The sequence below is a fragment of the Carettochelys insculpta genome, chromosome 3 (assembly GCF_033958435.1).
Source record: "Carettochelys insculpta isolate YL-2023 chromosome 3, ASM3395843v1, whole genome shotgun sequence".
NCBI classification, from domain to species: domain Eukaryota; kingdom Metazoa; phylum Chordata; order Testudines; family Carettochelyidae; genus Carettochelys; species Carettochelys insculpta.
The window spans coordinates 34,599,824-34,614,500 of record NC_134139.1 but is presented as its reverse complement, the minus strand read 5'-3'; the positions used below and the strand labels follow the sequence as shown (position 1 = coordinate 34,614,500).

General features: G+C 42.6%; 1 protein-coding gene across 2 annotated transcripts in view; it reads right to left on the bottom strand.

The window, feature by feature from the left end:
- MTA3 (metastasis associated 1 family member 3) overlaps positions 1-14,677 on the bottom strand; it is a 178,072-nt gene that overhangs the window by 64,771 nt on the left and 98,624 nt on the right. For both annotated transcript variants that reach the window (XM_074989605.1, XM_074989606.1), the window contains exon 7: positions 10,404-10,506. In XM_074989605.1, coding sequence (XP_074845706.1) covers positions 10,404-10,506 — 103 coding nt within the window. The remainder of the gene's footprint in view (positions 1-10,403; positions 10,507-14,677) is intronic.

Sequence of the window (14,677 nt, the reverse complement as noted above, 5' to 3'; positions counted from 1 at the left end):
CTCTCCTCCCACCATGCTGCTAGAGGGCTCCCCACCCCTGCCACTCCCCCTCACAACCACATGGCTATGAAGGATTTATGAGGAGCCGCGGAGAAAGTTTTATTCTGTGCTTTACATTTTACAGGGCTGACCCTTCCCCCCAGTCTGCCCTGTGGCTGACAGGCTCGACCCCTCCCCCCACCATGTGGTTGCTGGGCAATGTGGAGTCTGCTCCTGAACAGCAGCATGTCCAGTGTGGGCTTTCCCTGCTTTAAATGGCTTCTTCCCTTCACAGCATTTAAGAGGGGCCACAGAGAAAGTTTTGTTTTCCCAAGCTTTACATTTTACAGGGCTTTGTTTCAAACCCCTCTTGCCTTCCCTTAGCCGCCAGGATCTTACCATGTCTGCAATGACATGGTCTAGAAAAATAATACCTTCTGTTGTAGTGAGGTTGATTCATTGTCATCCTTAAGAAGTCAAAAGTGGACTTGGGAAAACAAGTTGCAGTGATTCTCTAACAGGGACCCATTCCATGTATGGGTCAGAGGATTGTGTCACATTTAAAAAAAATTCCATCTAAATTTCTACTTTGACTGTCTTTAGCAGGCAGCGTAAGTGGGGGAGACAAGGTGGTGTGACAGGCCACATGAAAAAAATCAAAACAGGACCTCACCCTGCAGCAGCCTCAAAAGGCACAGAGGGAGCGAGCACAAGCTGCTGCTCACAGAAAGTGGATCCCGCAGTTGCAGCAAAGCGTGATCCAGTGCTGGACCAAGGACTCTGCAAAGCTCCCGATGGCTGTCAAGGAGCAAACCAGCATCCTGTGGTCCATGCTGGAACCGCAGAGGGTCAACCACAATAGAACTCTTAGTTATACCACCGCCTCATCTTCTTTCCTGACCTCCCCTTGATGTTGCTGAACCCCCACTCATTGGGGGCCTGAATGTGGGGGCCAAGGGGACAAGGACAGTCTCACGCTCCACTCCCAGGACCTCTCCACACTGCAAAGGGCTCACATTCCATGACATATGACTCCAAGATTCCCCTCTTTTCCCTACCCCTTAACCCTCCCCACCCCTAAATAAAAAGAATGTTTTGTGAAAACCAGTGTCATTTATGGGTTCACATGGGGTGGGGTGCAGTTGGAGGTGCTTTCCTAAAGGCCAAGTACACATCATTGTGTGGGTTGAAGATAGCATCACAATAGTTAAATACAGCAAATTTATGTGGCTGTTTGCTCACTCATAAAGCTATATTTCAAAGCCTTCTTGATTTTCATTGCTTTTGCATGTGGATTGCTGATTGCCCTTGCGTCCAGCTGTGCATAAGCACTGCCCATGGCATCTGCCTCTGCAACCCTGGCTGGCACAAAATTTTCCCCCTTTGATTCGCAAACGTTACAGGGAATACAGCACGCTGCAACCATGGGGGAGATGGTGGCTTTGCAAAGGTCAAAATGGGTCAAAAGGCACCGCATCTACTTTTAACTGGCAAAAGGCATATTCCACTGCCTTTCTGCACTTGCCCAGCCTGTAGTTGAACCTCTCCTTGCTGCAGTCCAGGATGCCTGTGTATGGCTTCATAAGCCAAGGGAGTAAAGGGTAAGCAGGTTCACCCAGTACCACTATATGGGCATCTCCATGTCACCAATCTTGATTTTCTGGTCTGGGAAGAAAGTCCCATCCTGGAGCTTTTCTGTACAGATGTGAATTTCTAAAGATGTGTGCATCATGCACCTTTCCCAATCATCTCACACAGATGCCAATGAAACTAACTTTGTGATCACCCAGCCCCTGCAACACCATAGAGAAGTACCTCTTGCAGTTTACATACTCTGAGGCCAGGTGGTCCAGGGCCAGGATGGGGATGTGTGTTCCATCTACAGCTCTACCACAGTTAGGAAACTCCATGGCAGCAAAACCATCCACTATGTCCTGCAAATTCCTCGGAGTCACGGTCTTCTATGGCATACAGGCACTGATTGCCTTGGCTACCCGAATCACTGAAGACTCCCCTGTAGATCTGCCCACCCTGAATTGATTTCCCACTGTCAGGCACTGCAAACTTCCACAGAGCAATTACCACTCTCTTGTGAGCTGTCAAATCAGGTCTCATTTTGGCACTTCAGGGTGGGGAACAGCAAATCACAAGTTCCATGGAAGTGGCCTTGCGCAGGTGGAAGTTCTACAGCCACTGCAGTGCATTCAGGGCAGCCAGCAGCTCTGCATTCCTGGTCTCCTATCCTTCAGTATCATTTGCATGCACTGCATCCTCCAACTGGCTTTCTCTAATAAAATACTTCATGTCACTTTCAGAAGCGACGATAGCACACTGTGCAAGAGATCTAAGCTGTTCAGAATCCATGCAAGTGTTGTGAGCCGGGGCAGGCTTTGGCCCAAAAAATGGTGTGAAATTCCTTGGGCCGTTTGTTTTCCAATGGGGGGAAGGGTGCATTGCACTCTGGGATGATGACATCAGACACCCACAAGCACTTGTGGTGCACTTTTTCCCATAATACAATGGCACAAAAACCCAGACTGCAGGCCCAAAATGCATTGCTGATGCAATTGAACCTAGCTAAGGCAATGGAGACACGTTATGTCAACTTTCTGGACATTTGTGGACACATCTTCAACTTTATAAAGTCTAGTGGTAAGAAGTCCACCTCAATAAATGCAGCTTTATTTTGTAGTGCAGACATAACCAAAGATGAAACCTAGATCATGCACCTGAGCATTAGGTAGAATGGTGGTGTTATCTACAGTGATAGAGAGCAGAGACGGGAGAATGGATGTGGGGAGCTCTGTTTTATTATGTTGACAGCTTGGTATTTGTGAGGGGATGTCCAAGAGACAGGCTAAGATTCTACTTTGAAGAGAAGGAGGTAGGATAGAGATATCTTGTGCTTATGGATGAAATTACCCTGAGAGAAGGTAAAGCAGGAGAAGAAATGTGGATCAATTAAACCTCATAAAAATATGACATGGGGAAGAGACTTGTACATAGCAAGTTCTGGATCTCAGACTAATATAACTGTTGATCCCCCTTCCACCTCAGGAATTTTAATCTCATCAGTCCAGGTGAGGTGGTGTTCATGACCTGCTCTCTTCTGAGTTTATAATTCTCAGAGTGCCCGATTTTTTCCCTGACTCTCTTTGGCTACGTCTACACGTGAAGCCAACATCGAAATAGCTTATTTCAATGTAGCAACGATGAATAACGTCTACACGTCCTCCAGGGCTGGCAACGTCGATGTTCAACTTCGACGTTGCGCGGCACCAGATCGAAATAGACGCTGCAAGGGTACGTCTACACGCCAAAGTAGCACACATCGAAATAAGGGTGCCAGGCACAGCTGCAGACAGGGTCACAGGGCGGACTCAACAGCAAGCCGCTCCCTTAAAGGGCCCCTCCCAGACACACTTGCACTAAACAGCACAAGATCCACAGAGCCGACAACTGGTTGCAGACCCTGTGCATGCAGCATGGATCCCCAGCTGCCGCAGCAGCAGCCAGAAGCCCTGGGCTAAGGGCTGCTGCACACGGTGACCATAGAGCCCCGCAGGGGCTGGAGAGAGAGCATCTCTCAACCCCCCAGCTGATGGCCACCATGGAGGACCCGGCAATTTCAACGTTGCGGGACGCGGATCGTCTACACGGTCCCTACTTCGACGTTCAACGTCGAAGTAGGGCGCTATTCCGATCCCCTCATGAGGTTAGCGACTTCGACGTCTCGCCGCCTAGCGTCGAAGTTAACTTCGAAATAGCGCCCGACGTGTGTAGCCGCAACGGGCGCTATTTCGAAGTTAGTGCCGCTACTTCGAAGTAGCGTGCATGTGTAGACACAGCTTTTCAGTCATTAACTTCACTCTTCTACAATAATCTTGATAGGTTTAGTTAAAATGGGGTTTGGAATGATTATATATTTTTATTGGTAAATGTTGATTTCACTGTACACACCCAAACAGATAATAAATATTTCTATTGATAACCAGGATTTACAGATAGGCTAAGTAAGAAAAATGCCACCTCAGAATGTATTAAGAGTTTGATTTGAGGATATTTATTTTACATATTTTAACATAAGATATTGACAATTTGTGTTTTAATGGTTATAAAGCTTTAATTCTTAACTTTCAACATTATTGTCATTTAATTATTGTCTGAGCCCATGATTTCCTGTAACTTTGAAAATTCAAATAGATAAAAATTGGGAAAAAAGGCTTAAAGTTCATATTTTTGCACAATTGTGAACCATTAAATGGATTTTTAAAAACTTAAAAAAAAAAACCCATTGATTTACCTATTGCAATTAAATAAAAATAAATAACTAATTCTGCCAAGCCCAGTTAAAGAACGTCATCTTTCAAACCTACATAAGTTCATCTTAGAGCTCACAGCAGCTCTTCGGATATATTTATAAATGTATGAAGCAGACTCTAGGCCCAGACTTTGGGCCAATGGATCTAGACATAGGTATGAGGTTTAGCCTCCCAGATGGTGCCCAGTCATTAACAAAGTGTTTGTTCATTTGTTTGTCTTGTTATTTCAATACACCATTTCCACAAGAACAACTTTTATCTTTGCCTTAAACAACCAATCTATAAGCATTTGGCTAGGATCCATGCTCCTTTCCTTAATTCCAGAGACTCTCAAATCTATTTAAGATTTAGAACACTTTTTTTTTTTAAACCACACAGACATATGCCACCAGCACAATTATAACTAAAGTTGGGAAGACCCTAGAGATTTTCAACTACTGGATAGAGCAAAATGTGACATGCAGCATGTACTGATAATAAAATGTTGCTGTTCCAGAAGATTAATTTTTTTTGTCAATTCTAAAGCAAGTAACTATAGGTACCGAACTCTGCTTCATTACTCCCACTTCCTGACACTTTTTTCAACCTCCAAAATTTTAAAGCATTAAGGGAATGACTGCTGAACAGAAGGAAAGTTGTCCACTGTTATTCTTTTCTAGGAAGAAGAACGCACTGGAGGCTTTGGAACAATGAAAAACAAAATGTTATATAGAATATCTGATATATGTCACTTTGTAGCCTTGCAACGATGCTGGGAAAACGAGCATGAGCCACATCGTAAATCTAAATCACTTCCAAAGAGGGTAAAACCCTGAAAAATGGAATCATATAGCCCCACCCTCTTACATATTTCAGTGAAACGGAAGAAAGGACTTCTGAAGCAGAATTTACAAATAAGAAGGAAAGGAATTAAACTATGTAGTGGGTCAAATTCTGTACTGGAAGTACACAAAGAAGATGTAAATTCAGCCTACCTATGCAAATGAGTCATTCTTTAGCCAAGATGACTTCCTGTGGTTTAAATGTATAAAGACAGACCAGAGTAAATGCCAGGCACAGTGGGTGGGCAGAAGGAACAGCGTTACTGATAGTCTATGGCTACATCTACACTTACCCGGAACGTTAACGGCTGCTATGCAATTTTAGGTGTGTCAATTGCGCACCTAAAATTGATTTTGCAGGCGTCGACTTTGGCCCCTGTCCTCACTGCAGAATGTCAATGGGATTGCTCCTCCCATCGACATTCCTTACAACTTAAGGCTGACAAAGGGTTCAGTGTTCGATGTTCTGTGGCCAGTGCACACCTGTCCTATGATACCTGCAGTAAATCCATTTATCTTACTTCTAAACCATGTGGTTGTCACTAGGGACTCTTACTCATCCTTTCCCCCCAAAACCTTTTTGTTTTGGGGGCACTGAATTGGCCCCTCAGTAACTCCAAAGTATCCCAATGTTAAATGTAGTGACCAGGCATTTATTTAAGCAACAAACCCTGGGACTAATATGTATTCTTACGAGCTACATTCAACAGAACACCCACATACAATACAAGTGAGTATATTTGAACTACCCAACAAGAACAGAGTTCTGGCTGTGTTCAATAGCAGCAATTACCACCACTACTTAACTACACATTTTAAATATTTTATTTCATTATACTTTAATGAATATATGGATTTCTTTTTTGAAGATGATGAATGGAACACTCCGCTGATGAAACAACACAATTTCCCATCATAAGCCAAATTCATATAATCAGGATTGTATCTGCACTTAGTAGGTGAAAAAATCCATTTTCTCTTTTCTAATAATCTTTCTTGCCTTAGGCAGAAGTGTGTAAGGATAAATTCAGAGGTAGGTGGAAAGGATGCAGAAGGAAAGAAAGCAAATAGAATACCTGTTCCCCCTTTTTAACTTTAAATGGCTACATCAAGCCATAAGAAAAACACACACAGGTTAAATAGTAACAGAGAGATAGCTGTGCTAGTCTATATGATATCAAAACAAAAAAGCAGTCCAGTAGCACTTTAAAGACTAACAAAATAATTTACTAGGTGATGAGCTTTCGTGGGACAGACCCACTTCTTCAGACCATAACCATATGAGAACAGAAATATTGAATCTGTTCTGGTATGGCTATGATCTGAAGAAGTGGGTCTGTCCCATGAAAGCTCATTGCCTAAAAAATTATTTTGTTAGTCGTTAAAGTGCTACTGGACTGCTTTTTTGTTTTGACACACAGGTTAAGTGAACTTGACTCATGAGAAACTGGGCTAAGCAATGGTAAGTATGAAATTTTCATTTCACAGGAATTGAAGAACAGAGCTGAAGCAGAGAGCCATTAAAATAACCAACTTCCCGGCCCCTCTTTTAATTGAAGGTGAGAAAAAAGAAGCCTGCAAATGACTGGACTGGGCTGGTCATACAGCTGAGAGAATGTCCCTCTTGAAAGGCTCAGCGATCCTTGCTGGATGAAGGGAGAAAGAGTCACACGTCCTGGGAGTTCTTGTAGCCTCACAGTTTTGCTATACCCCAAAATATATTTATGGAATTGGGATGTACCAAAAAGGCAAATGTATAGAAAAAAAAATCTAGAATTCTTAATATGCAAGGGATGAAATCTGATCTATATCACAAAGTGAAAGTGGGTAGTCCTGATCATATAAATTGCCCCTGTGGTTCTCAACCCCTGTCCATTCTCCCACTCGTGTATTGCTAGTGTAACTACCCAAAGGCAACCACGAACCTGGGACTTCTGGAGCTTAGTGCAGGCACCTCCACAGTTTGAGCTAAAAGCCAGCTGGCTCTCAGCTTAGGCTAATGAGGACACTTATTCTTTCTCTGTAAAGTAGGCAACATGGGGCAGTGTGGATTACACTAGGATCTAGTTAGAATCTCTGTCCCATTTACTAGCATAGCATGTGCAAGTTATGCATGAGCCCCAAATTAAAAACCTCTGATATAGCGTATTAGAAACAGGAAAAATTAAAAATTGCAGCATCTGAAAACGGAATATCACTGATTCTAGATTATGATAATGCATAGGGAATATTACTGCCTATGGCTGTGTGCAACTTAGGACAGAGTAAGGTGTCCTTAGGAAGCTAATGTGGGAAATTGTCGGTGAGAAAGTACTCTTCTCCTGTGGGGAAAACACTCAAGCTGATTTTCAGCTAATAGTTAGCAGTCCCCCACCCACTCTCTTTTGACTGGAGAAATAATTTTCTAAAGTAAATCAGAAGAAAATCTCTTCTAATCAAAGATCAAACATCTGAATGCTAAAGTAGAGACCTCCCTCATAACCAGGGGGAATCCATTTCACAATGGGAGATCGATGGAGATAGAAGATTCCCAATGACTGCAGCTTGGTTAAGTCTCTACAAACTCAGAGAAGACTTTTCAGTTAAACCAGTCACCAAATGTGATAACCACTACCCCACCAGTCAGCTCAGGGTGGTTCTTAATGCTCCTATGTATCTGACACCACTGGAGCTCAAAATTTGCTCCCCACTACAAGAAACGTCACAGAGAATAGAGAATCCAAAGTCACCTCAGTGTTACAGGCTTGAACATGAGGAGAATTGGGTCTTCAGAGATTTACAGAGGAACTATCTTACAATAACTTTTCACAGTATAGCTCCGACTTTGCAACCTAGATGGGTGAAAAACTTGAGGGGAGCCTTTGCCAGTTGCAAAACTGCCTGGCTGCATGGGTGGGAGGCAGCCCAAACTTGCTTGCCAGAAGACATTCAAACTGCACCAATGGACACCCTAAGAAGACTATAGAGAGATGAGAAAAAAAAGGCATCTCCAAAAGACACTCCCACCACAAATGGAAACTTCCTTGCAGGGACGTAACCACTCCTAAGTGAATGGGGTCAAATTCTGACCTGGCATCTCTGTACAACATCCCAAAAACTGCAAGAGGGGCAGGGAAGTATACTAGCATGCTCTTCTAAAGCTGGCAAGTATCAGAGGGGTAGCTGTGTTAGTCTGTATCCACAAAAACAAATGAGAAGTCCTGTGGCACAGATATTTTGGCGCATAAGCTTTTGTGGGCAAAGACCCGCTGTGTGAGATGCAGCCTATAAGGTGTCACAGGAATTCTCGTCGTTTCTTCTAAAATTGCTGAGACTCAAGCCTGGCTGAGATGCAAGATCTCTAGCTTCCCCAAAAGGGTCTGCTCAGCGGAGATAAGGCAGCATGCTCTTCTGAAAGGATTCAGTTTCAAACTTCCATCTCTCCAGTTTCCTAGTAGATCTACTTGCTAGTAAGTGCAATTGCTGCTGAGCAAGTGCTACAGGAAAGAGAGATGTGTCAAAGGAAGTGTATATACTTACTGATCAGAGGACGCCTGATCCTGCATGAGCTAGCATCTGAGCTCAGCAGGAAGTATGACACAGGCTGTGGAATTGAAAACAGCTCTTTTCTGCCTTCCTTCTCCTCTGAATTTCCTTCTCCAAACACACGTTGCCCAGGAAGAAGGTAAGAAAGAACAAGGACTGGGCAGAAGAGAAATTAAAAGTTCTGAGACAAAGATGTAGGGCTGCATTCTGCTTTCAGAGCAGAGATGGAAAATAGTATACTGAGAGGTAAAAAGGCAGGTTGGTGTGCTTACACTAGCATCACCTTCCTTATTTTGCAGTAGCTGGAGCAATACGGTTTACTGTAAGCATTTATTACAGGACAGGGAAGAGGCCTTATTAGACTAATGGTTTGTGGTTGTCACTGTTTTTGAAAGAGAAAAGATTTTAAAAATCTACCTAAAAATGTTTCAATACCTGAACTTCAGCATGGCTAAGGACCTGCCTACACTGCAGCTGGGACAGAACTTCCCACGGCAGGCAGAAAGATGTCTGCTAACTCTGCTTGAACAAGCATGCTAAAAACAGCATTGTGGATGCAAAAATTCAGCCTGACCACGAGATCACCTGGGTTTGTACTCTGGAGGCTATTCTGTGCTGCCACCTATGCCACGACATTCACACTGCTATTTTAACACCCCAGTTCAAACAGGGCTACCACGTGCCTGTCTATCCAGTCTGAGAAGCACACTCCTAGCCTCAGCACAGACATACTCTAAGGCCATGGCTACACTACCCGTCCCTTTCGGAAGGTGCATGTAAATTATGGCTGTTTGCAAATGCAAATTAGGTACTGAAATGAATATTCACCACCACATTTGCATAATGGAAGCCACCCAGCTTGTCGAAAGTGCTGATTTTGAACTAAAACCAGCTGTGTAGACAAGGTTCCTTCGAAAAGGTGCCCTGATTTTGAAAGTACCTTTCTTCCCAAAAGAACAGTGCTTCCAAAAACAGGGCACCCTTTGAAGGAATCCCAGCTACACAGCTGGTTTTATTTTGAAATCAGCACTTTTGACAGGCCAGGTGGTCATCATTACGCAAATGTGGTGATGAATATTTATATCAGTGCCTCATGTGCATTTTCGAATGACCATAATTTACATGCTCCTTCTGAAAGGGATGGGTAGTGTAGGCACAGCTTAAGAAATTTACATAATGGCATGCTAATTTATTATATTACCTAACCAGCATTTTCCCCTAACGAAACATAGAGCATAGTACTGAATTACTGTTGTACACTTCAAAATTTTCTGAAATTGCAGTGCATGTTACTGTGGACTTACATGCAAATGTCATGAATTCTTCATTTATTTTGTTTATATTTGCTTGAACTGTAATCTTAATCTTTGTTACGTTCAGTAATTTCAAGCACTACAGTGACAAGACTGAAAAGATAGCGCTGAAATCCTAATTCACTTATTCTGAGGGGAAAGTGAAGTTGAAAGAGAATATCAACATTCAATTTTTAAGATGCGACTTATGGCCTACATTGAACTCCACCAATATCAACAAAAATCTAAAGTCTGGAATTAATTCCGAAAAATATTCCTTTCCTATATAACTTGCTATGGAATAGATATGCATCATATTACATTCTAATGGTTTTCTCCTATCTAACTGCAAGATAAACACAGAATGTTAAACAAGTTGTGGAAGGTCAGATAGGGAAATAAGTGGTCTAGAGGTTTATAGAAGGAAAAGGTATTTTTCTGGGATTAGAGGATTTCAATCTTACCGTGCTACAACTAAAAACTGGTCAATCTGACGATCAGTAAGGGGACTATCTGGATCCCATACTTTTACTTCCAGCTTTGCCTGCTCTCTGTCATCTAATTCTCCTGTCAAAAAGGGAAATGGGATAAAAAATGTATTTATAACGTTTCTCTTTGTACACTTCTTATACCAAGCTTAAATAATATACTGTATTTAAATATAAAAAGAGTTAATTAAATCAGTAGTTAACCATTTAAATATCATATTGCAATATCAATCAAAGACATTTCCAGCCTAAAATGAACATTTAACTTGCTTAGAGAAGTTATCAACACAAAATATAGAATTAAAGATGTATAATAAAACTTGGTCAGAGATGGAACCATGGTTCCACAGTCCATTGGCTTTTAAAATTGCTTCCCAACCACAGCAAAAATTTACACTCAAACAACTTAAGCAATTAAAGGATATGCTATTTCTCTATTTTGAAGATGCCTCAAAAGAGAAAATACTGCTGACTAAAGCTAACTGCTCTCAATCCCTTGACATGATTTTGTCTAATCTTTCTTATAAAATACATTGGCCTCCGTTTTTACTAGGAGACACAATTTTGTCCATACTGTTCAAACAATGACTCATTTTTTGTTAACCAGTTATAGTTACTGCAATTTAATAAATAAGCTGATGGCCCAAAAACTCGTTAATTTTCCAGTTAAATTCATTTGAATCAAGCATCACCACAAGCACTATTTTAGCATGGTTACTGTGACAAGAACCTTTCCTTGAATCAATACTGTAGTTTTCTTAAGTTTTAGTCTTTTCCAGAGAATTCTTCATTTTTACTTGCTTGAAATCCTCTCTAACTCCATTCTTCTCGTGTGAACTCACTTCCTTTCTTCTTTCCTTAATAAACTTGTTTTACAGTTATACCCTGAGATACGCCCACTCGAGTTATGAGAATTCGACTTCACAAGGAGTTTCAGTTAATACCCCTACTTCAGCTTACAGGGCATTTCTTCGCATTTATAAGGACCGATTTGGAGGCTGGCAGCTCTGGTAGGCAAGCACCGAGGGGATGGAGTTGGCCGCGTTGGTCTTGACGAAGAGGCTGTGCAGAGGGACAGCAGTGCCCCGCAAGAGGGCGGCAGTCTGGTGCAGGGAGGTAGACTCATCCGAGTCCCGGCAGTAGATCATGCCTCTCTAAGAGACGTGGGTGCTGGGCACACAGCCCATCCCGGCCCCGCTGCTGCCGCTCACACCCTGGGCGGCTAGGGGGCCGCTGCTGCCCACCGTGCACAGCTGTGCCTCAGGCGCCACTTGCTGTCTGCAGCGCTCCCTCCCATTTAGCGCCTGGCTCACCTGCTGCTACCGCCTTGGCTGCCACCGCTGGGGCCTCCCCGTCACACAACCCCGCATAAGCGAGGCATCGTCCCTCACCAGCCGGGGGCCCCCTGTGCCTGCCTAGCTCCCCACGTGGCCAGGCCCTGGCAGCGCCCCCTCCCCACTTAACCTAAGCTGCGCTCAGGCCCTGCTCTGCCCTGCCCTGCCCTGCCTACCCCCTTGCACCGAAGTTCATGGGATTTGGAGTTGTTTTAGCATAAATGGGTGTAAATTTTGGGGCTCAGGAATGCATAAATTTTTTTCCCATTGAAACTAATGGTAATTACGTTTTCAGCTTATGAAAATTTGCCCTAAGAGGGGTTTTTCAGGAACAAATTACCCTCATAAGGCGGGGGAAGACTGTACTTTAAATCTAAGCCACGCCAGTGCAGCATATGAATTAAAGTGATGAGCTGTGCATTTTGTATCATTATTGGATCAAATAAACCTCATTATTTCTCTGATCTAAAAATCCAAGAGAGGACTAGACACTTCCAGGCTGACAGATCTGGGGACATTCAGCGCTGAGCATGTGTTGGGGTCACTCCTGCATATAACAACTGGATGATAGTGATTAAAGTAGGGCTTCTGTGTTCCAGGCAGGCTGATGGAGCAAGAGCACAGAATCAGGGGATGCATTCACTCAGGATATGTCACTCTAATCTGCAGGCTGTGAGACACAGAACACAGCATGTGCGGCACCTAGGGTTATAAAGCAGGTCACAAAAACCCATTGCTTGTTTGGATTGCAAGGTAACAGCTATGCATAAGGCTGAAACAATGCCAATGCTTTCAGACATTTTTAATGGTGTAAGGACTAGCTCAAAATGTTATTTGTAAAGTACAAATGCAATGGATAAACACATTGCTATGAGAGAATATAGTGTTAAACCTAACCCTTGCTCGTCCCAAAATGCGTCAGAACGAGTGTACTCCATAGCACAACTACATAGCACGGGGAGGCCTATCACTGACAGCCCAGTTGTGCGGGTGAATTGTATTCTCATGGTTGGGGAGGTTATTCAAGCTGTGAGGGACTGCATGGAATTCTACATGCCATCGGCACACTCTTCTCTCTCCACCAGAATACATATAACCCACCTAACCAGGCTCCTTCTGGTGAATTTTATATTGCACCTGATCTCCTGGGTTACACTCTGTTGCTTCCCTGCTTGGGCACATCTTCTCCCCCAGTTAACACATGTGCAAAGCTATTTTAATCAATAGGACCCCTATTACTTATGGTTCACTCTATATTTCTGTCGCCAAATATGCCCATTCCATCTGACGACTTCAGCAAGAGCTCTGTGGGATATTGTTTGGGATGAAACAGACCAGAATTTAACCCAAAACAGTCCTTTACAAAACCGTGAAAAAAAGACAGAGAACAAGATGATGCGAATCTATACACCTGAGTCTACATCTACCTATACCAACGAAGATCGAATGCTTAGGTTTGCTCTTTTGAGGCGCTGTTTTGCACATGTGTGAAATGGCCTGTTCTGGAGTCAAAGTCAACCCCTTAACTCCTTGGGAGATGCAAGGATTAAGGAATGCTAATCGGAGGAGTGCTCCCGTCAGCATTCTGCGGTGAGGACAGGGACCAATGTTGATGGCTGCAAAATCAATTTTAGGAATGCAACTGGCATACCTAAAATTGCATAGCACACATCAACATTCCCGGTAAGTGCAGATGTTGCCCGAGTCAAAACTAAAAATCACCATGATTTATGCAGTATCTGTCAGGGTTGGATTCTGATTGAAACTGTAAACATGTACAGCATCATCAAAAGGTGAAATAACCTGTGTTTTCCAGAGGCTAGAAACCGACTGCAAAACAAAGCTATTGCCCCTGGAATCCTCCCACCCTTCCAAAAAGTGTACTAGCAGCACATGCTTTTGTAAGATGTCTATTCTTAAAGAAAATAAAAATGTAGCATTGTATGATCCCTAACAAATATACCAGTATTTGCACTCTCAAGTATGAATCTATCATATCAAGAGCCCACTTCACAAGCACAATATATTTCATGTGCTGAGAACAAAGGAAGTAACTGGGCCTCTTCCGCTAAACAGTTAATCGAGAATTGTTGCTTTGTGCGATTTTTTCCTTTTTTAGAAAACCAATTCACATTGAAATGTAAAATCCAGCACTTCGAACATATTGTGCATTTCCAACTCTCTGGTGGGAATTTGTGGGTTATACACTTATCTATATATTCAAGTTTTTCTACTTGTGACAGATAAATCACGGGAAACAGTCTACATAAATAATTTAAGAGCACCTCATTACAAACTGTTAACATATTTTTAAAAAACAGTTTCCCTATATTTTATTGAACATTACATCCTGGAAAATACTACTGTATGGAAGTGTGAGAAAATGATACAACATATAGTTTTATTATGGCTGAGATCAAGTGCCCCTCCATGATGTGAAAATCACGTCACACTTGGTTTCCATCCTAGACATTCCGTATCCCCAAAAATCCTACTTTAAAATACACATGCCCCTCACTTCAGTGAAAGGGAACAAAACTCTACAGCAGTCACTACAAAATGCTCCTATCTACATTGGCTGTAATATTTCTATGCTTCATGAGATCTGTAACTGTACTAGTCACAAGATGGAAAAGAGAAATGGAACACATGTACAAACCCACAAAATGTGAAAAAGTGTTAAAGCAACAATTAAGTTCAGGATATGGAGAACTGTAAGCTTTTCAACAGCAGTGTTAGCTCAGCCAACCTGCACATATGAATTCTTTTCCATTCCTGATTTTCTGGTAAGAAGGTAGTATATTAGGCCAAACATTTACATCAGAAAAAAGATGAAATGAAAACAGAATATACTTGAAGACAGGAAGAGATAGCTAGCCTTACTGCACAAAGCTATAAAACCAGCAGAAATACAAA